The 23,957-nt window shown below is 34.2% G+C and overlaps 2 protein-coding genes across 17 annotated transcripts in view; both read right to left on the bottom strand.

Annotated features, from left to right (window-relative positions):
- Positions 1 to 8,500, bottom strand: part of LOC143223693 (protein hu-li tai shao-like) — a 71,953-nt gene extending 63,453 nt beyond the window's left edge. For 6 of the 13 annotated variants that reach the window (XM_076452009.1, XM_076452006.1, XM_076452011.1 and 3 more), the window contains exon 1: positions 8,270 to 8,406. The gene's annotated coding sequence lies outside the window, so the exon portion shown is untranslated. Of the gene's footprint in view, positions 1 to 8,244 lie in introns of all 13 variants that reach the window. The other 7 variants (XM_076452007.1, XM_076452005.1, XM_076452010.1 and 4 more) reach the window with 2 other exon arrangements.
- A 10,653-nt stretch (positions 8,501 to 19,153) lies between these two features.
- The window catches only part of LOC143223692 (cytotoxic granule associated RNA binding protein TIA1-like), a 160,775-nt gene continuing 155,971 nt past the window's right edge, over positions 19,154 to 23,957 (bottom strand). For 3 of the 4 annotated variants that reach the window (XM_076451994.1, XM_076451995.1, XM_076451996.1), the window contains 2 exons: positions 23,033 to 23,160; positions 19,154 to 22,166 (listed from right to left, as the gene is read on the bottom strand). In XM_076451994.1, the coding sequence (XP_076308109.1) occupies positions 22,034 to 22,166; positions 23,033 to 23,160 (261 nt within the window). In that variant the 3' untranslated portion in view covers positions 19,154 to 22,033. Of the gene's footprint in view, positions 22,167 to 22,769; positions 23,161 to 23,957 lie in introns of those variants that run through there. The other variant, XM_076451998.1, reaches the window with a different exon arrangement.

Here is a 23,957-nt window from a genome sequence, read left to right as displayed (position 1 = left end):
TTCTCAAAAAAAAGGGCTGCAAGTTAACAAATCATCCTACAGAAAATTCAGACATTAACAATTTAATTGTAGTTGTTGAAATTATATAACCAAATTAATAAAATATCATTGAAAAAAATAACAAGTTTGATTTATAATGTGTAGAAGAATGACTTTCTTTTCCACAACATTTCAATTCAATCATACAGTTTTCCCCTCACAACAGAACTCATCCATCCAAACATAACAGATGGTGGGGGACAAGTTCTTAATAATCTTAAATGAAGTCATTTTGAGGACTTTGTTTTATTACCAATTACTTTGTGCAAGTTGCATGGGAGTGCACCGTGTACACAAGTTTTGCATAAAAGTTTCAACAGAAATACTATTAAACTTACTGAGTGATTGGAAGTTATATATTACACAAAGCATTTTGTGACATGTGCAACTACATATTTTTTTTTACCAAGAAACATTTTAAATTTGTAATTCCATGCATTTTTGGCTCACATCAAGATTTCTTCCTCATTTGATGAAGGAAAAGTCAATAACTTATTTCCTTTTGTTGACAGTATTAAAGTTTTAGGTGTTGATGACTCTGAAGATGCTGCACTAAAGAATTTGGATTCTCTGGCAAGTTACACAAATATGTCACACAGCTTTTAATTATAACAAATGCAAGGTAATGAATGTTGGATACCACAAATTGAATTATGAGTGTAATTTGATGGAAATAACCTTATTAGTGCAAGAAAATGATCTTGGTGTTGTAGTTAATCAGTCTCTTAAGCCTGAAGTCATATTTGGCATGTCACCAGTAACAGCATGATTTTATATTGCACCTAAATAAACATTAAATACAAGTCTTATTAAAGAAGTTATGTCATTGATATCATTGTACAGATCACTAATTAGGCCACACTTTGATTAAAAGTTAGTTTTCCCCACTAGCAAATTCAGAACTGCCAGTAGAAACAGTATTAATCTTCTCTAACATAAATCATAAGTGTTAATTACTTCAGATAATAAATGTTAATAAATATGAATATGTCCTATTCATAATTACAAATCCTCCATAACTCATACCTAGGCTACAAGTACACAGATTGTCCATATCTATAGCAATGCAGTATTGACACTTTTTACATTAAAAAACATAAAAAAGTACTTTATTACACATTACACTTACTCCATAATTGGCAAAGCATGAGAAGATGACAACCATATAGTCTGTATTACTCATAATAATGATTATGAAGAACCTTGGAAAAAAAAAAGGCTACAGTGTATGGTAATTTATATTTTATAACCTCCAATGAGAAACCACTTGGATGTTAACTGAAAGAACACCCTACGAATGTAAAGTGACCCACATACTATATGCCTTAGCTACCAATAAAACAAGTCAAAGCTGCAGTCTCACTATCCCCAATTTCTAAGACTGAGCCTGGGTATGTCATGTAAGTTAGAGATCACAAGACCATCATGATGTCAGCAAATGTCACAATCTTGTTAATTACAACATAAATGACTTGTATGTATGTATCATGAATGTACTGATACAGTAAACACTTGTAAATCTTTCTTCTGAAATCTGTATCAGCAAAGTGGTTCTCATGTCTTCTGTGTTTCATGAGTAAAACTGCACCACTAACCAGAAATTTTCCAGGTAATTACAAACCCTGTGGATTTTCACCCAGATTTAAATTTAGACTAATCCTTATAAAAGTAAAAAAACAGGTTAAGCAGTTCTAAAATTGAACTTTTTTTCTACATGGCATAAATCAAAACATTAAACTAACTTTGCTTGTATAGGTGTGAATTTTCAATTTAACTCTAGAAAATCTGTCATTGTGTAATGAAGAAGCATTTTATAGTCGGACTCTTGTTCTTTCCAAATTAAAAAAAAAAAGTCTTTGTTAATGAGGCCTTTTCCACGCCAAATATTATCTGCAAACAAAACTTGTTTAGAAAGTAAGTGTTCCTAAAAGACAACCAAATAATGTATACTTATTATATTCTGTTTAAAAATCACAGATATAACTATTAGCTTTAACATGTACAATAATTCACAAAAGTTGAAATTATGCAAGTCTGAAACATTTGAATTTTTTTTTGTTTAACTCCAAGCCTAAGCTTTTATTCACATCACTAAAAAAAAGGACAAGAGTATTTCTGTCGAGTTATTAAGAATTCATTTTTTTCACGTGTGTCATTTGCAAATGACTGAATTGCCACACTGCTAATCTCATATCTTTTGTTTGTTTCCTTTCACTCCTTGCTTTGACTACCCACAACCAAGTTTTGCCTCCTAATCTTTTGGTACATGAAGCAACCGCTGATAATGCAAATATAAATTGGTTGGTTGATTTAGTGTTTTATGGCACAAAGCAGCTGGGCCATCTGCACCAATCATCTGGTAAAAAGGTAAAAGTAAAGTAAATGTAGTAAAATTCATAAAAGGAAATGAAGGTAAAACAAATCAGCAATTAGAAACATAAATGGCATAAAACCAATATAGACATACAATCTACAATATTGAAAGAAACTACAGAAAGAGAAGTTATAAAGGACTTTCTGTAGCATAATGGTAATGATCATAACCTGCCAGGAAGACTAACACATAAGTAGAAGAACCACCGTCAATCACCTGAAGTTGGCCTTTCCAGTCCTGGTTCTGGGTTATGTGTCATTACAGCCATTATCAAAAAGTGAAGTAATAAAAGTGCTAAAAGACATGCAGCAAAATTGTAAAAATAACTCACCAGGACGACTAACGTGTAGTTCAAACAGCAGCGTTAGTCACCTGAAGTTGGCCTTTACAGTCCTGGTGTCGAGTTATTTAATGTAACAGCCATTTTCTAATTTCAAATCAAACTAGAGACATTGTGACTCTTAAAAGGGAACCACAACAAAAAAGGTTTAATGTAGAAATATAAAACAGTTAAATGACATTAAAAATATTAATGGCAGTTAAAAAACTAAAAATTTTATCAAGGTGGACAGTGCCACCGTCACCAATAACACTGTCTAATGTTATGGACAAACCCTGGGACAGAACATGCTTAAAATAGTGCCGTCGTTGAGAGTCGTAACGATTGCAAAAAAGTAAAATGTGGTATATAGTGATTTGAGTGTTACACAAACTACACATTGGTGCATTAGTTCCAGTTAAAGAAAATGATGAGTTAAAAACTGTGACCAATGCATAGTCTAGTCAGACAACTTCCTCCTTCTGATCCTTATGAAAGAAAGATGGCCAAAGTCAAATATAGGATTTTATTTGGAAAAGCTTGTTTTCGTGTTGCTCACTCAAAGTCGACTGCCAGCTGGCATGGAGCTGAGCCTTGAATACAGAACCATAGTCCATGTATGAAACAGGCACAGTGATGATAGTGCCAGAGCAGATAGACTTAGCTGCAGTGTCGGCGAGCTCATTCCCTCAAATACCAACATCGCCTGGTATCCAGAAAAACTGGATAGAAGTAGATGTTAATGAGAAATGGGCCAGTCAGTTTTGAATACCAGCGAGAACAGGGTGTGAGCCAACACGAAGTGAGTCCAAGGCCAGCAGAGAACTAAACGAGTCAGTATAAATAGTGCAGTTGGAGTACTGCTTAGCTTCAATATGATCCAGGGCAAGAGAAATGGCATACAGTTCAGCAACGAACACAAAAGCTGTAGAGGGGATTCTGCACCCAACCACCGAACTGCAAAAAACTATGGCAAACCCACAGAGTTACCTGATTTCACACCATCCATATAAATTGGAATGGAAAGATTATTCGAACAATTTTTCGGGAAATAAAAAACGGTACTTCCAATCAGGAGTATCTGCTTTTCTCAGATGACTTAAAGAAAAGTCACATTTCGGGACTGTAATAAGCCATGGTGGGATGGGCTGACCAGTGGATTCTGCAATGTTATCCAAGGACAGACCCAATTCATCCAGTTGTGCCTGGACGTGAAGGCCAAAAGGAGCAATGACAGTTCATCTGTTCTGAAAAAGTACTGCCCACCAAGGAAGGAAAACACATCCCCAAGTGGGATGCTGTGGTAAGAAATGAAGTTTCGAAGAATATAGTAAAGACAGTTGCAAATGGCAAAGGTGCAAAGAAGGTTTACAAGATTCTACGTATAAGCTCTAAACTGGGGAGATGCAAAAAGCCCCAGTGCAGAGCTGAAGTCCTTGATGATGAATAGGGTCCAACATTTTAAGGCCGAGGGCCTGTCAGAGCCATAGACCACTGATCCATAGTCGAGTTTCGATCGAATAAGAGCACGATACATCTTTAACATAGAACATCAATCTGCTACCCAACTGGTGTAGAGAGGACACGGAGGATGTTCAGTGCACTTGTGCATTTGACCCGTAGCTGCTTTAAGTGTGGTATAAAGGTCAGCTTAGAGTCAAAGATAAGCACCAAGAACTTGGTCTCAGCAACCACAAGCAACAAAACTTCACCGATATGGACTTCAGGATCAGGGTGAATACCCCGTTGGGGGCAAAAGTGCATGCAAACGGTTTTCGAGAGAGAGAAATTAAAGCCGTTCACCGTGGTCCATTTCAGTACACGACCAAGGGCAGTTTGTAGTTGCCTCTCAAAATATCTCATGTTCAGCAACTGACATGAGATGTGAAGGTCCTCTCTAAGGTCTTACAGAGACAGCTCATCAAAGCAATTGGGCAGCAATTGGAATTGGTACTATAATTGTGTAACATATATCCTTCAATTTGCTTAAATGAAGAATGTAATTGGTTTACTTTTTACTAACACTATGCAATTCTCCAATCAAAATGTTGCATACATATTTGACTCAAACAACTTGGTTTGAAATACAAGCTAAAACACTTATGGTGGCACCCTTTTATAAAAACAAGAAATACGATGAGCAACTTTAACATAAACTATATCTCAAATACTATATAAAAACTGGATTTTGATAACTGCATCAGAATTTAACCATAGACAATAATAGAAAAGCGAATGTACAAATGGACAACAGCGAACTAAAATGCAAAGTTAAACAAAAAGTGAAAATGGAAATAACAATATCAATAAAAGTACAGAAAATATTACCAGACCACAAAGGGAGCAAAAACAAAAAATATTAAAATATAAAGAACATCAAAGTACAGGTGGATTACAATATTGAGACAGAAGACATGAAATACACAAAAGGGCATTAACCCTACAATATTGCTTTGAACAAAAGTTAACACTAACTAAACTCCATAGCAGGGATGTAATGTTTAAACTAAGTTGGATTTTAAATAACATAACCCTGGAATAAAAATTCTCAGGCAAGGTAAAACAAGATAAGGTAAAGGTTAAATTAAATCCAAGCCATGCAATAACCAGTAAGATACGACTCAAACCTAGACATTGAATTATCAGATTAGAATAGGTAAGCTACTATCAGAAATAAAGACATACTGGAAGTAATCAAATTACATTACGTAGGACAGTTACAGTTACAAAACAAAGGAAATTACAAGGTTAGATTACATTTGTGAATGGTTAAAACCTAGTTAGGAAACATGCAGGTTGGGTTAAGTTAAAAGACATTAAATTACTGGTTTTGACTAATTAAAAGTTCAAAAAGAATATGCAAAAACAATCAACTGACAAGCTAGATTATGTAAGAAAGTTCATAATTCAACCATTAAAATAAATATAATCCTGTACACTAACCAAATACCCAAGACTACTAAATATTCAGTTTTGGACTATCATCAATTCTATACATGTGAGCCTGACGTTACTGCAGTTATGCTTGCATAAAACGTACATGTGTATAAAAGTCAGTTTATAATTCTTTATCAAAATTTTTAAAAATGCTTACATTTTCTTTCAAATCATTAAACACACAATGTCATTGAAATGTTCTAGTATCAACAGTCTATTAATCAATGACAGGTTGACACACTAAGTCTGCATGATTTATTTAATTATCAACTGGCAAATTCAACGTAAGTGTTTGGTATTTATAACACTTTCTAGGCTACACAATTTTTTATGGGTTAGAGTAGTTAGTTTTTAATGCAAAATAATTTATACCAGATGAAACAGCTACATTTAGGCACAACAAATGATTCCTCACTTAAATTCCACAGCTTTTTTCCTAGACATTACATAAAAGAGAAGTGTTTCAAATGTCATTACAACCATACAATATTATTTTGTAAAATTACAAGTGTATGTTTTAATACAGTTATGAAATGCTACTTGAAGCTTCCCAATATTAGGTGTAGTGTTAGACCTCATGTGGAAATTTCACTTTATAATGATCAGACTGTATGTGGTACAACAGTAAGTGCCAAGTCACACAGTATCTAGTCCAATATTTCTACCATTTCTTGAGATATACATAACATCTCCAGCCTATTACGATTTGGAACGGGCATGTCATTGCTTTGTCTGCTTGTCACTAAGTACAAAGCTACACAATGGGTTATCTGAGCTATGCCTACCATGGGTATTAAAGTATTGTTTTTGCATTTAAGCCTTTAGACTTACCACTGAACCACTGGGTTATGCTATGTCATTGGAAAAAAAATCTGCCAAATGTAATTATTTTCAATAAGGCTTTTTAATATTCTTATAAACATTTAAGACCATGTTTCCTAAAGAAAAAAATATTTTTGTTACATTTCTGAAAAACCAGACTTTTTTCTTGTGAATCCAATGTTGAAAGATCACCAAAGACAACACTCTCAAGCAAAGCCAAAATCTTCCATATTCTGTCTTCATACCAAGTCCTATAAATTTGATCAACTATTTTAGAATACACTAACTTTATGCTAATCATATCACTACCTATAAAAGGCTTATACTCTTTGTCACTGTCAGGAATACTTCCATGCTCCTTTCTTGGTAAGGCTCAACAATATAGATCACTTAGCAACAAAACTATCACCTCACTGTGATGTTTATATTGAATGCTCAATATTCATATTGATTTTCATTTCTTTATTTTTGATCATTTTGTTAATATAACAACAAAATAGTTTAATTCAAACATTTTATGACAATGACTTGCAGTCAAAAGCAAAGTAAAATTTACCAAGTAGTGCTTCAGCTAAACCTTGCATTACCTTTATGTATTAGACTACAAATAGGCCTACTATTACTGATATAAAAGTCAATGTTTAAAAAGCTTTAAGTGGTGAATAAATGTTAAATAATAAATATTTTTTTAATTTTAACATGCATATTGCCTACCTGGCCTTAAAACTTAAAGAAAAATAAACCTTTATTACTATCAAATATCTTTTACCCTGTATATAATTGAAATAGTTGAAAATTTATGTTTGAAAGTCCACACTGTTTTCTACTCCCTAAACTGGAAAACAGTGAAAAGGCTCAACAGTGATATTTAATTCTCTTCCAGAGTAACATGTGCTTTCATCTTATTTTCTACCCAGTTTTTAGTAAAAATGTTGTGATTAAAGAATTACTTTGAGACTGATAAGTGAAGTGCAGGTCCACTTTGGAGGTAAAGACATTTATTTTAGTAAAATTCTATAAATTATGTCACTTATTCAATAATGGTTTCCCATCACTTTTGACAGGCTTTAACACTACATCAATAAAATAGGACAAATACTAATAGTAATAGTAAAATTCGAAGTCATTTGCTATTACATGTTGAATATCATTTTGAAAACAAATTTCCTATTTACTTGGTTCTTTTACGAATAGACAAATTAATAACCTAATAAAGTTAACCTAAGTTTTAAATATGTAGCTCACTACTGATTGGAAATTAATATTAATAAATGCCTACAAATACTTTTACCGTTGTTTTACAATTTCATTAAAGTACTAATTACAAATACAACATAAAATTGAATAACTACAATAACTATATGACTTTAAACAATTAAGTTATTTAATATTACAAATGTCAGTACATTATATAAAACTGAGTAATTCGAAATTTTCACGTAGAGAATGACTTACTATGTATGCCGGTGAGCCTATGGGGTTGTTATTATTATCATATTAGCTAAGTAAATTGGTTTAAAGAAATTAAGCTCAATACAGTTAGGCCTAACAGAACTAATGAAATGGTATTAGTAATAGGCTTAATTACTTAGTAACGATATAACTAACTTTAGTATAACTACAAACTAGTACAAGTACAGAAACAAGTAGTAGTCTTGTAGTTATAGAACATATACTTCTTTATCAAATAAAGCTATTTTTGCACATATATTTATAGATTCTTATGTTAACCTAAACATAACTCCTCACTTACATTGACCAATGGAATTTGTACGTACTTTAGTTAACGAACTTCAACCACACAATTCAAAAGAGAAAAAGTTAAAAGTCTAAACGTCTTCAAACTATATCAAACCATGTCAAATATATTACTTGGGGTGCGGCTCTTCGGATGAGTGCGGTTGGTAGATAGTGGCTTTTCCGTTTTTTGATATTCATCCCTTAGCGTGTCACGGAGGAAAGTAATTCGAATATTAATATCACAACAAAAGAAATAAAGATGAAATAATTTAAACTTTTACAACTGATAAAATGAAAATACACGCAACTAGAATAAATAAAACACAAATGAAAATATTTAATAAAATATATAGAAATATAAAAACTAAAATAGATTTACTGCCCTCTATATTAATATAACTTTTCAAAATAAAGTGAACACAAAAATAATTGATCTTACATACGTAAAATAGACAGTCATTTTTCAACTTATATCTCAAAATGCTGACTTTTTTACATAAACTTCACTGTTCGTGATGTTTACGTATTGTATCACATTCGTTTGATATTTTTGACTGTTACAGCACCCAATACAAAAAACTCACAAAACAAAAAGGTGTGAAATTAATAACTTTTTACGCAAAATATTCGGGGTTCCCTGATGGTACAGTGATAAGTCTATAGACTTACGGTACTAAATTCTGAGATTTAACTCCTTGAGTTTGACTCGATGAGTCGCTCTGTTTCAACAGTTTTGCTGTCTCAAGACTGCTGCTCATGCAAATGTTCACTGGATAGACTCCCGATCTAAACATAGATAGACTGAACATTAAACTCTTTACTGAGTATTGAACAGCCTACTTTGAAATTCATATGTTACAAGTTGCCTTGGATGTATACCTATATGCTGAGGGAGGCTTACTGCTATCTTTTAATTTGCCTACTTCTCGATATGGTTCCTGCCATCTCACATGTTGGTGAAGCTACTCTTGTTAGTGCACATCATCCACCAACATACTTCCAGCCTCTCCTTGTTGTTCTCCGGTTGTTTCGACCAGAGCTGAAATTGTTTACTTGCTGATGGTCTGGATATTTTATACAAACCACCTCATAAAGAATTTCCAGGTGTTACACCATTGCAACGAACCTTCTTCCTTTTTGCTTCTCTCCACTGAAGTCAATCCTGTGGGATGAGAACCATCCTGAGCACACCAGACTTCAGCAATTATTATTCCCTAGTCATTGAAAAAAGTCCACCGTTCAGGAAGGAACCTCTTACAGACTTAGCAATTCTTTTGACAACCATCTTTCTTCAATGACTGCTTCTTTCTCTTGGTTGTAAGTTTTTTTAGCTGTGCAAAACACCATTTATTAGACTAGGAAGTCTTTTAAAGCTTATATCACACAAAAGTATCGGTAAAGAGCAGTGGACACATCAAAATAGAAATCTGTAATAAAATATACTGATCACAGTTCCAAAATTTTCAATTTCCTCTTCACTCTAAAGTATGCTCAGGTTAAATTGAATTAACTTTACACCATTGAGATAGCTCCACATAATAGGAACTTCATCAAAATACTTATCATGAAGTGGTACTGAATCTCTGATAAAAGAGTTCAGAAACTAGATAGAGAGTAATACATAAAATGAGTAATTTTTTTCATAAACAAAATGAGGGTATTCAATAATAATTAAACACGAAATGGTCTTTTTACTGTATGATGTATTTTCAACTGATTAGGCAAAGTTTATCTACCATATTGTTTTAAAGTGTTCCTTATTTCATAAAATATGATTGACCTGGAATGACTAATCTCTAATTCAAGCATATGAAAGGCCGTAACCACGAGATACACCAGAACTACTATTAAAGAACACGAGTTGATGATTTTCTTGTACTCTGCATAATATTACAGCCAAATCACTGATGGACATAATAGATGTGATCTAAATAAAATGACAATGAATGAAAGCAGTTAAAACGACATTAATTTAGTTACTTTTTGACTAGATGTTATTTAAAAACTGCGTATATACAAAATGAATGATAAATTCAGAATAATAATAACTAATACGAGAAGGAAGAAAATGATGGCACTGTCTTAAGTTATATTTCCAATGTTTTAATTTAAATGTTTGCAATCTTGCGACTACGATTACATTAAAATACAGAAAATTCATGTAAATTAAGAGCCTAGAAATATCGTGTAATACATGAAACATAGATACATTATAAATACGATTACTAATTAAATGATTGAGTCGGTTTCAGTGTCAAAAAGTTATTCAGCATTAGAGGTAAGAGTTATCACATCTATTCTGATATTCAGTAATTTACATCCTTATTTATCTACAAAAGCTAAGTAAGATAGGTGTAGGTCCCTTTAGTTCTAGGATCTTTTTAAATGTTGTATTTGTCGTCAGACCTACAAGTGAACATGGCTGTAACAATCATTTATTGTGCTGAACAAATAACATTCCCTGCTGCAAAAGCTGTAACTTGTAATAAAATAATATTTAGTCAGTAAGTAAACTCAAAAAAGAAACTATTAATGTTACAACAGTGCATTTCTATACAGCAGTGTGTCTTACATATTGTTAAGTTTTTGTTGCTTTTTTTAACTTTAATTCGCAAGTTAATAGAAACAAACACTTTAGTATTTTATTTACAACATGAGTTATTTTATGTATAAAGGGTCTTGTTTTAATGTTAATTTCTCGATACTGTTACTGTTCTGATTGCTTACCCTAATGATTTCATGGTTTTATGCACATGTTCAACTATTCTTATCAACGTTTTGTGAGCCTCACATTTTAAAATATTAATACTTTATAATATTTATACATAGGTAAGTACATTAGAAAGTCTCTTCATTAAAATATAAAAAAATATTTATTGCATAATATTTCAAAAATCTGCCAAAATATCATATTTAACACGTTTTATTGTTCCAGTGGACATCCAGAGTTCATTGCAAGATTCCATATTTTGGAACAGCGGTAAATCTTCGTATTTACAACTCTAAAATCAGGTGTTCGAGTCCTATTGGTGTACACAGCAGATAGCCCGATATGGTTTTGCTATAAGAAAAACAAACAAACCGCATTTTGTATTCTGTATAGCATTTAGCAACAAATGTTTAGTTTCTTTTTGAAGATTCTCACATGATTACTTTCTTCATGTTCATGGATGTTTTTCTGTGAGAATACTATTTCATTTTGTTTATGTTCTTCACCTTCGTACAACGTTCTATCATACATTGTTATTATCTGCTTTTGGATTCTTAACCAGTTTTATTGGTCATTGTGTCGTTTTCAGTTTAGGCTATTGTAGTTAAACCCTTCATAAAGATCGTGCAGTGGAGCAGTAGAAATATTTTAATTATTTGAGCTGTATTTATCAACAGTGTAAAATGTCTACTTTCTTTCACCCTTTATTTCGATCACAGTAAAACATGAAACATTAACACGGCATGTGTAAAACAATTATGATGGAAAATTAGAACTGTAATGTGTCCTAAAGTAGCTGAAATAAACACGTTTTATAGAGTATAAAACAAACTAAAATAAATGGAGCCTCGATGAAAAAAATAAATTCCTATTTTGTTTGTGTGTTTAGAATTAAGTACAAAGTTAAACAATGAGCTATCTATAATCTGCCTACTACGGGTATCGAAACCAGGTTTTTAGCGGTGTGAGTCTACAGACAATATCCCCATGCCACTTGGGGGAAATAAATACCTAGGGAAAAGAATATAGCTGTAAAAAATTATTAGAAACATTTTTAGTCTTTCACTTTACATGTTTTTTTCCAGAAGCCGCAATACATATTATCTCGAAATTTCAATTAAATAATGATAATGATGACGCTGTAGCCCAGAAGTGTTGTATAATATGCAAAAGAAAGGGTACGATGATAAACTCGAGATTTGAGTGAAACAGTGTAATTAAATTAACTTGTAATCATTGACTCACTCGGTTTAGTGTCATTTTGTGGATGAGAAACTGTTAGTCATTGCATCTATTTGTATGAAAATAAATGTTTCGTGAGTAAAGCATAAATTACTATTTTGAAAGGACTGCCACTCAAGATGGATTCCTGTACATGGTGAGGGAACCGCCCAGGGAAGGTTTTGTACTTTCAGTTCACCTCCTCTGGGACTTAAACATCCATCCATGTGTCTACCGTGCGTGGCAACCCGTCTGAGGGAAGAGAGTATCCTGGTGGTTGAGGGTTCTAATCCTATCATACCACTTTAGCCTTGAATTCCTGTAGAGGGACAGCCTCCCAGGGTTACTTGGGCTATGATCAACCAAGTACTAATGTTGGACGTCCTTAACAGGTATTGTGGATGTTGTGTTTGATGGCGGTGTTTGGGAACAGTGCTCACAAAACCCAAGTGTTGCTGCAATGTCTTTATTTGGCATTGCAGTGCGTCCCTTTGTAAGGCTCCCCAGTGGACTGGATCAGTGGGCACTGAAATGTTCTTTCTTTTTTATGGATCTCCCAAATCTAAGTAAAAATAAAATAATAATAAAAAATATATCACAGGTAAACGACCACGTCTTGAAGATTCTGAACAGCAATCTTTAACTTCTTCAACACCTGTACCTCATTTTTTGATATTACATTCTTTATCAGACAAATCTTTAGGGCACATATCTCCTTCTTCAGAAGGGATTAAAGGAGTTTGCTGGCTCTCCTAAGTCAGTCAAAAAGCTACGTTTTGGAGATATTTTCGTAGAAACATCCACTTCAAAACACAGTGAACTCCTCTTGCATTCGAAGGCCATTGGGGATATACCCATTGAGGTTACTTCTCATGCTACTTTGGATTCGTCACGAGGAGTTATTGTTGAAAGTAATTTAAAGAAGACCCCCGAGTCAAAGATCCTCACTGTTTCTCCATCCAAGAAGTTTCTGTCGTCAAGCATATCTCTGCTCGCAAAAATGGAATTATGTTGTTGACTAATATCCTAATTATGATATTTACACAACCATCTGTCACCATCAAGACAGGTTATCTAAATTGTATGGTAAGGCTATATATTTCGAACCTTCTCAAATGTTTCTAATGTCAGCAGTTCGGTCACTCAAAGACATCGATCATTTCATGGTTCCTTGACGCGTGTTTGTTGCAGTGTCCATGATGTCTACGAGTGTGAAATAAACCATCATTGTTTTAACTGTAGTGGTTCTCACCCTTCTTACTTTCGTTCTTGCCCTAGGTGGGCGGAAGAAAATGAGTTATAGCATTTGAAAACGGCTCACAACATTTCTTACCCTAAAGCTCAGGTGTTAATGTCCCTCACTCCATATTAGAGGTATGTTGATGTACTCTATTCCACTGCCATGGTGGGAGTCCAGACAGATCTCTTCCTGCTTCCAGCAGAATTGTTTGCAAAACATCTGAAGAGTATTTTGCCCTCCATGGTTAAAAAGATTTGACAAGTCTATGTCTACTCCCATCTTTGTGCCTGGCACTACTTGCGGTGACGGCCTAAGTCCACTTCCTTTGGCTTCAGATTCGGCGTTTTCTCAGGTCTATCTTTTTCACCAGCCCCGAGACGTAAAACCATTATTCGTGCACGCTTTCACTCACTGGACATTTCATCCACAGATAAAGACCTACCTACTCAACCCATGGTAGGATCCACAGTCACATTATACAAGATTTGGAAGGTCAGTGGACAGTATAATCCCCCTTTTGATCTTGCTCTTCAGTGGCCAGTGCATCAATGCTGATGTCCAGTGCATTGTCAACACTCTTGGTGAAAGCTTTTCTTGTGCATCTGGCACTTCTGCTTCATTCTCCACCTTTCCAGCCATCAAGACACGGGTAGAGTGATTGCCTCTTTCCTTTTGGTCCGATCATCTATACAACCATAATTGTCCCGTTACACTGGTGGAATTCAAGCTTGCTCTTCATTGGCCTGGCAGTACAATGGTCAGACCTGATGATATTCACTACAGATGCTGTGCTATTTATCTGCTACCTCTATTGCTATTCTTCTTCTTGTTTTTTACCAGATCTGGCAGGAAAATGTTTTTCCTGATGCTTGGCACCATGCTATCTTCCTATCTTTTTCTAAGCCTGGAAAGAATTTCAAGATTCCTTCAAACTACCATCCAATTTCTTTGACGAGGCTATCTCTGCTAAAACTTAGAGAGGATTGTTAATGTGGATTCAGATGCCAGTGCTCCACAATGGACCACCTGATTCGAAATGTCAATCAGGGGAGCCCTTCTCAAGGAACAACATCCTGTTTCTATGTTTTTTACCTTGAGAAGGCTTTTGATACTATGTGGACAACTCCCTCTTCCTACAGCTGCAAACAGAGACTATGTCAACGACTTCCACATCTTGTGTCGGCCTTCTAGCATGAGGTTTATTAAGTGGCAGCTCCAGACTTCCCTCAATCATATATTAAAGTTGATCACAGCAAATAGTTTTACCCTCTCTCTCTCCGAAACCATTTGCATGCACTTCTGCCACCAGTGGGGTACTCACCCAAATCCCAAGTTCCATCTTGGAGAAGTTGTACTTCCTGTGGTTTCTGAAGCAAAGTTCTTATGGATTACATTAAACTATAAGCTGGCCTTCACTTCACACATCAAGCAGCTATGTATCAATTATACAAAGGCACTGAACATTCTCTTTGTCATCTCTTCCACATATTGGAGAGCAAAGTGATGTTGTATGATAAAGATCTATTGTGCTCTTAATTGACTGAAACTGGATTATGTGTCCATGGTATATGGCTCTGCCAGGGCCTCGGCCTTGAACATGTTGTACCTCGTTCACCATCTGGGGCTTTCCATATTTATCCAGTCTCGAGTTTGTCCACTGAGTCTCATGAACCTCCGTTACACCTCTGCTGTTTGCATCTGTCCTTAATGTATACTTCAGAACTTCAATCCTTACCACATCATCCCACCTAGGGTTGAGTTTTTCTTTCTCAGTGGGTCATGCTTTTTCAGAATAGACAGTCTGCTATTGTTCCTTTTGGCTTTCATATACCATCGCAGTTGACTGAATTTGGTCCGTCCTTAGATGACATTGCTTGTTACCATCCCCAAATGTAACCTTTCTTCGAGTCGTCTGAAGAATGCAAATACTCCCGATTGGAAGTACCATCTTCTACTTGCTAAACATCTTTTGAACCTTCCTTCTATACCTATTTATGCATATGGTTCGAAATTAGGTGACTCTGTCATAGTTTGGTGGTTGCACACAAAATCCGCTCTACAGTTCCTGTGTCCACTACCAAATTGTACGTAATTTCTCATTTCTCTTGCCCTGTATCATGTGGAAGCTATGCAATACACAAACTGTAATATTTATACCTATTTGTTTAGCTCTCTACTGGCCTTGTAATAACTTCCCGTTAGTTCTCAACTGTTCTCATCGATATTCAAAACCGACTAGCCCATTTCTCTTTATCATCTACTTCTATCCAGTTTTTCTGGATACCAGGCCACATGAGTATTCGTGGGAACGAGCTCACTGATACCTCAGCTAAGCCTGTCTGCTCTGGTGCTACCATTGCCGTGCCTGTCCCATACACAGATGGCGTTCCTGTATTCAAGGCCTGACTCCGTGCCTGTCCCATACACAGATGGCGTTCCTGTATTCAAGGCCTGACTCCGTGCCTGTCCCATACACAGATGGCGTTCCTGTATTCAAGGCCTGACTCCGTGCCTGTTGGCAGTCGACAAGCTTTTTTTGATCTTTGGCCATCTTGTTTCTGTAAGGATCGGAAGGAGAAAGTTGTTCTAGCTAGGCTACGCAGTGGTTACAGTTTCTAACTCATTTTCTTTTATCTGGTACTGATGCACCAATGCGGGTTCTGTGTGATACTCACATCACAATAGCCTATATTTTACTGTCATGCCGTCGTTACGACCGCGAGCGACGGCACCATTTTAGACATGTTTTTACTATTAGTTCATCCCTACGTCGGACAATGTCATTGGAGATGGTGACACTGTCCACTTCAGTTCCATTTTTAAAATTTTAAGGGCCATATTTTCTTAATTCCAAAATTGACATTTGTTTTGTGTTAATATGATTCCTTTTTACGTATTTCAATAATTTTACTTTTATTTTTAATTCCTTACCGGTTGTTTGGAGCAGATAGCCAAGACAACCCGTTGTGGTCAGAAAGTTTTGCTTCTATCCACCCAGCGCGGTGAAAATGTTAATATCAAAAGAATTTTGACAGAGCCACTGATCTTTGATTAATTTCATCACGTAGTGCGTTGTTGAGAGACGCGTGGAGAAGAATGCATGTCTGTGTTTACTTTTATATATCAGTTACGAGTGCCCTAGTTTTGAATTTTATGTGGAGGATTTCAGTTTTTATCGATTTAGTATTTTCTTAAACCCAAATGTTTTGTTTATGATATCTTGAATTTAAGCTTCATTATGACGCGTGAAGCTCCGGTAACGTTACGTTTTAAATGTATGTGAGGAGAAATTCAACATTACATTCTTCTTGAACATGTAATCCTTACATTTTACCTATGCCTATTTTAAGGTTCTCTTAGTAAACTGTTGAATCTGAATATTTCTGTACGAATTGTTTTTATTGCTTCTGGTGGGAGAAATACTGACTTTAACAACGGATTATATTTATTAACGTAGCCCACATCTGTTATCTGTGAAAATTTCTTCACGACTGATAAACTTTCGATTACAAAAAAAGATGATGTGAGAATAAAATCTAGTTAACACATACTCGAACTTTTTGGATATGATGCATATAGATGATGGCCTGTGAGGTCAATTTTGAAACACCGCCAACTGACACAGATTATGTGGCTATGTCCAATCATATTCTACTTAACGACTGTGCATTGTGGCAATAGACCTAAAATGTAGGTTTCATTCAAAAAGCTCCACCGTAAGACTGTTCTGTCAAAATCACAACACTCTTCCTTGATATTTTCTACAATCCATCAATTATACAAGGACGACAATTTCTCACTGTCCATTTCAATACGATCAGAGAAAAATCCAGCAACTGGTATGTCTCGATATGGTACAAATACCTGTTTCATTCTCCTGTTGCTTGAGGTACGTGACAATTGAAAAGATATGCAAGAAACCTATTACTTTTCGAGACATTCTCTTTGATTATATTGCATATTGAAGACTTGCGCACTTGAATAGCTTTTTCTACTGACCTTCGTGCTCTTGAACAATCACCTGTTGCAAGACACAGCACTTTGCTTATCACAGATAGGGAATAACTTGTTGCAGATCTCTTTTGGATGGTTCTGATGTCCCAAACTGACCCATGTTCCCTTATTTTTGAATACCATTAAGTGCAAAAAATATCCGTTTTAAAAATTATAAATCTCCAACCTGAACTCTTCTTATGCTCTGAGTGTATGAACGTTTTAGAAAAGAAATAGCCCTTACATACTTTTCTGAAAAGCAATCAATTATGATCATGGGTAATTAACTACATCAGACTTCAAAACAGACAACACATGATGCATAGCTGTGATAGACTGACATAAAAATAGTTAGATATATAGTGCAGAGACTGTAGTTAAAGACAGCATAAATATATAAAACAAGATTTGTAGTATTGTAAACACCTTAACCATCACTACAACGAGTAAGACCAGTGGTGATCTGTAGTAGTTTCAAGTATCTGATCTCTACAACCAGTAAGACAGGTGATGATCTGTAGTGTTCTAAGTATCTGACCACCACCACCAGTAATACAGGTGGTGATCTATAGTATTCCAAGTATCTGACCTCCACAACCAGTAAGAAAGGCGATGATTTGTAGAGTTCCACGTGCCTGAACACCATTACCACTAAGATAGGTTGTGATCTATAGTACTCCAAGTATCTGATCTCCACAACCAGTAAAACATGTAAAAATCTTCAGTATTTGAAGTACCTAATCACCACACTACCATCAATAAGACTTCTGATGTTTGAGTACTAGATTCATTGAGGCTATTCGATTACATTTTTAGTGTCCAAAAGTCACCACCAGTAAGATGTAGTCTTCAGTACTATTTCAGCAAAATAATGGCATATATCAGTATTTTCGGTGTATGAACATCATCACCAATAATATACTTGGAGTTCAGTTGCATGTTTGGTGGCTGAATTAAAACTCTGTGATATCCAAGTACTATCATAAGACATTGAATTTCAATGGGATTTCCAATATCAAAAATATGTCGATACATGTTAGTCTGTAGTAATTATGAGACAGTGCAAGATTTTTACCTTTTCCAAATGACAAATCCTGAAAATAAACTTAAAAACATTGATATATTTATCTCAGGATGGCTGGTATAGGTATTAACACTTTTACTAATAAAGCAGAAAACAACATTTCGACCTTCTTAGGTTAATGTGAAGATGACCTAAGGTCAATACATTGTTCTCTGCTTTATTAGTAAAAGTGTTAATACCTATATTAGCCATCCTGAGATACATTTTTACTTCAAGTGGGTTTCTTGTCATCACGAAACATCGATATATAGTTGATTTAAATCATTGCAAATAATGACGTGTGACACAAACTCATGGTATCAGGAATGTATGTCATTATTCTCACTAACAACTATATAAAAATGTATCATTTTATTTGATATTTTCTTCATTTCTTTTGATACAACAGAAAGAGCACACACTGCAACATAATTTTCCACAAACGTGACACACCAGTTGTTTAACTCTTAACTTGCCAAATACTGACACTCACTTAAATACGTGTTCAGTGATACAGTTATTTAATTAAAGAAAAACTAGTCGTTCACCTCCTTTTTAATGATTTTCCATTCAGCACCTGTGTGTTATTTATGAAAGAATGTTTTGAACAGGTCAATTGAAGATTTATTCAAGGACTCCTCAATCAGTCTGATGCTTCAGTGAAATTGTGTGTACTTTTCAAACCACTTTACATGAACTAATGAAGCCAAATTTATTGTGAAGTACAAACAAAAGTTATGACACTGATAAAATGTTAATGATGCTTTTTATCAAAACCTTTGGCTTAAAACAAATCCTACGGTACTTAAAAACATCAGTTAATTCACTGCTATGGAAAGACAACTTTGCTGGACAGGGTGATCACAAACCATCACAAAAAAAATAACTACTTCATAACAGAGGAATGAATGAATTACACCTAGTTGACTTCATCTCAATTTTCTGTGTATAATGACAGAACACTTGAGTTTGAGTGATATCTATCACTAATGTCTACATATATATTATTCTAATGTCATACTGTTTACTTCTAGAAAAGAATTCACAAGCCTCCACACATCTTCAGTTCAAACTGAAAGATGCCTTTTATATGTGACATGATATCAGAGATAAATGATGATTACCTCAAAGAAAAAAAATTACATTGTTCACTTCCTTTTCCCATACTTTGTCCTCTTAGTTTACTATCATTCATTATTCACAGCACTTTCTTACAATCACCCTGACACAAAAATCAACACTTTATCTGTTCAGTTTACAATGAATTAGTGTTTATAGCACCTTGAGAAAGTTCTTCCAGTCAACATGACCTACAAATTGACACTTCATCTGTTCAGTTTACAATGAATCAGTGTTTATAACACTTCAAGAAAGTTCTTTCAACTAACCCGACACACAAATAGACACTTTATCCACTCAGTTTACAATTAGTGATTATAGCACCTTGAGAAAGTTCTTCCAGTTAACCTGACAGAAATATTAATACATTATTGTGTCAGTTTACAATCGGTAACTGCTCACGACACTTTCTTCCAGCACATAAAAACATGCATTACACTCTACAGCAAACCACTATCTTTTAAGCAACACTGTCTTTCGAAATATCTAGCTGGAAGAAAGTAAGAATTTTAGAACTCCCATGAGATTTAAAAAATAGATATGTTATATATATATAACCTCTAGTGAAACATCATGCAAACAAGGTTTTCATACTTTTAGAATAGTAAATGTTCAACTCAAAAAGATGTTTGAGTTTGTTCGTGTTATATTCTAATGTTGTCAATTGCTAGAAACCTCTATCATATTCTGACCTTTAATAAACATCATAATGTTAGATTCAACTGTTTTAAATACCAGCCTTATAAACCACTTGCTCTGCAAGTAATGAGTCAGAAGTCTTCACTTTTCTTTTGATTTCATGTCTTCAAGGAAAGGGTATTTCAACACTAATTATGAAGAGAAGGTTTGCAATATTTTGACTAATTCTAGTTTCTTAAGATAAAACACGATTCTTCAACAGTGGCAATTTCGTTTCTTAAAACAAGAGACAGCTTTTCAGCACTGACTACTTTGTTTCTTAAGCCAGAAGATGGCTTTTCATCAGTGACTTTTATTTCTTAAGAGAAAGCTTTTCAGCACTGATTATTTTGCTACTTAAGATAGAAGAGAGCTTTTCAGCACTATCTTGTTTCTTAAGACAGAAGATGGTGTTTCAACACTGACTATTTTATTTCTTAAGAGAAAGCTTTTCAGCACTACCTTGTTTCTTAAAACAGCAGATGGCTTTTCAACACTGACTATTTTGTTTCTTAACATAGGAGAGAGAGAGCTTATCTACAGTTTATAGCTAATTTTAGTTTGTTAAAACTGGAGAGGGTTTTTTTACGTCTTTGACTAATTATTATTTCTTAATATGTTTTCTTAACATTAATTTGTTTCTTAAGATAGGAAGGGGTTTTTCAGTAGTTTAATCCTAGTTTTGTAAAACAGAGGAGGGGTTTTTTCCAATACACTTCAATGACTACCTAACTTTTATTATATTACATACAATCCCTTTCTCAGAACATTTATTGTGCAGGAAGCTAACAAGGACTTCCTTAGATTGGAACACGTAGAAGAAATAGACTATGATGTTATGAAATATCTGGAAACAGATGAAAAAATGAAACATGGGAAAGCATCCTGTTTATTTGAAAGAATTTCATATGCACCCATTAAATGTAGAGGAAATCAAGAAAAACCTCTTGTTAATGATAGAGAATTTGATTTTCCATAAAATCATCAGGTTGTTTATTGTTAAAACAAAATAGAAATATTACAGTATACTGAACAGGGTTTAAGAATCATAAGGGAGTTTTTTTATACATTTTTCTTGATTCTAAGTTAAATTTTCTGTTGTGTATATGCACACTGAACACTTTAGTTATAACTTCCTATCAAAGTTTTTAAGCTATGCTTGTTAAGTTGTAATCCTTACAAAGCTGAGAAAAAAAGTAAGCAAGCAGAGTGACTTGGTTGTGTATAATACATGCCAATGAAGTAAGGCAAGGCAATTGTAGCTTCATGTCTACTTACGTACGATCAACATACACCTCACACTAATAACTAGATATCTGTAGAACAACACACATATATGTATATACATTCTTTATAAGTAATGGATTCCTTCTTCTGTAACATTAAAAAGTAATTTGTGGTGAGGAGAGATGACTTGGAGGTAGGTTAGACTCTAAGTTCGTAATCTCAAAAAAAAAACTACATGCTCCTACTTTAACTGCATCAAAAATGGTGTTATAGCCATATAAAAAGTTGAAATAAAACAGTTCTAGCTAAACAAGTAAATTTCCCTGTCTAAAATTATAACCCAACCTAAGTCCAAATCATTCCTCCAGAGACTTAATCTGTGGGCAAGAGAGTACAGACGAGTCATAGAAGAACCAGGGAACTGTCATCAAACCAACCAGGCACCTCCTGATAAACAAGCCTGAATGGTAATCTCTTAGCCAGAAAAAAAGGAGTTTGGTAGGAATATTTACTCCAAAACTGAGTTGACTGAATTATGAAGCAGTTGAGACTTATTGTACCTGGTACTGCTGCATGGGATAGGCACCTATCACTCCAGCCTGTTGTCCAATGAGGCTCTGGGTCGCAGCTGCTGCCATTTGTGACTGTCCTGGATTTCCTTGCCAGGCCATCTGAGCACCCATACTGTTGGAAGAAGAGTCTTCAATAAGACAGCAGTGCCCTCATTATTGCATCATATACAATAAGTTGCTAGTTAATTAGTTGGTTTAAATTCCATCCTTGTTTTGGTCAGATTCTAACACTTGAATATGTTAGTTATTTATTTTGAAATTCACCAAAAGTTTAAACCTAATAGTGTGAAGATGAATTTGTATATGTGATATAGGAGAGTAAAGTCATAAATTTAAATATAGTTTCACTTAACACGCTTTAGATGTAGTTTCCTGCAATAAATTCATTTTGATAATCAATTTTACATGAACATTACATACAACAAACAGATAATTTAAGCATGACCAAGTTCTCAATAAATATTTACATGCACTTCTTCCATGTAGGGTTTTTTTCTAGTTTCTAAATAGAACACTTTTACACCACTGTTATTCTCCTGGTCTTTTTGTTTTCAAAACTAACCTTACGCTTTTAGTAAATATTGTAAATAATTAGGAAAATAAATAGAACATATATAAAAAAAAAAAGACATTTGATTGTTTGTAAAGTTGCAGTACATTTTATTTAATTAAAGTTAAACATAAAAACAAAATGAAGCAATAAACACAATAAAAGGAAGTCAGCAGTTTCTTTATTGAAAGATCAAAACCAAATATATTAACAGCACCAGATACAAGCACAAAAAAGAAAAGAGATTTCCAGCCTTGTTAAAAATATTCTCTTCAATTAATCTAATGAGTACATGCAAATAATTACGTAGACAATTTATTACAATAGATAATTATTTATTACCACGATTACAGATGCAGATTTCATGTAGTTTCATCCCGTACGGAGTAGGGCAAGTGGTATCAGTCCAATCCCAAGTTTAAACTTACCCAAATCCTTGACCATAGTATTGTCCATACGGATACTGCATGAACTGACCCTGCATTTGTGGATAACCTTGAGGATACCAATATCCCATTTGCTGATAGGGATATGAGTATGGTGTTGTCAGGTTTTGCTAGAAATAATATTCATATCACATTTAAATAGTTTAATATTACACCTGGAATTTGATCATACAGTCAGTCTTTTATAGGTTAAATATAACAGTATTTAAACTATACTTTCAAGTTACTAAAAATATTAGTGGCCATATAGAAGTACTTTTAGAATTCTGTCAGATTATGTTGGTAAATAAATATATATTTTAAACATGCTAATGTTACCATAGTTATTTCAGGTTATATAAAGAATGTTTTAGATTTTTGGCACTAAAGAAACCAACATTAAAGTTATATTCTGTGACACTAATATCCCTTACTATTTGAGGCTCATCATAAGAAGCTGACAGGTTCTTTTGGGAAATAAAGCAACATTGAAGCTATATTTGAAAACACTAATATTCCTATTGTTATTTCCAGTTATATATAGAATACTCTACAATTATGAAAGCAAAGAAATTACATCTGAATAATTCTTGTAAATCAAAAGTATTCTCTTTACAGCTAACAACACTCAAGACCTTAATATCATCTGTAAATTTAAGTAATTTATTATTCTTTCATCTGTCACTGATGTAAAAGAAAATGAGCAAAGGTCCCAACACTGAGCCCTGAGGTACCCCATTTCTAACATTAATCCAGTTTGACTGAAGTCCACTTTTAACAATCCCCTTCTTTCTTTCATCCAGCCACTCTTCTATTCAATTTGCAAATGTATCCCTCACATCTATGAAGGTATTTTTTTTTACAAGTTGTTTTATGTGGCACCCTGTCAAATACTTTCTGAAAATCCAGATACCCTCATCTAAGTAAA

Source organism: Tachypleus tridentatus, chromosome 8 (assembly GCF_004210375.1).
Source record: "Tachypleus tridentatus isolate NWPU-2018 chromosome 8, ASM421037v1, whole genome shotgun sequence".
Lineage (NCBI taxonomy): Eukaryota > Metazoa > Arthropoda > Merostomata > Xiphosura > Limulidae > Tachypleus > Tachypleus tridentatus.
Note: the sequence above shows the minus strand (reverse complement) of the source record. Positions and strands in the feature narration are given on the sequence as shown.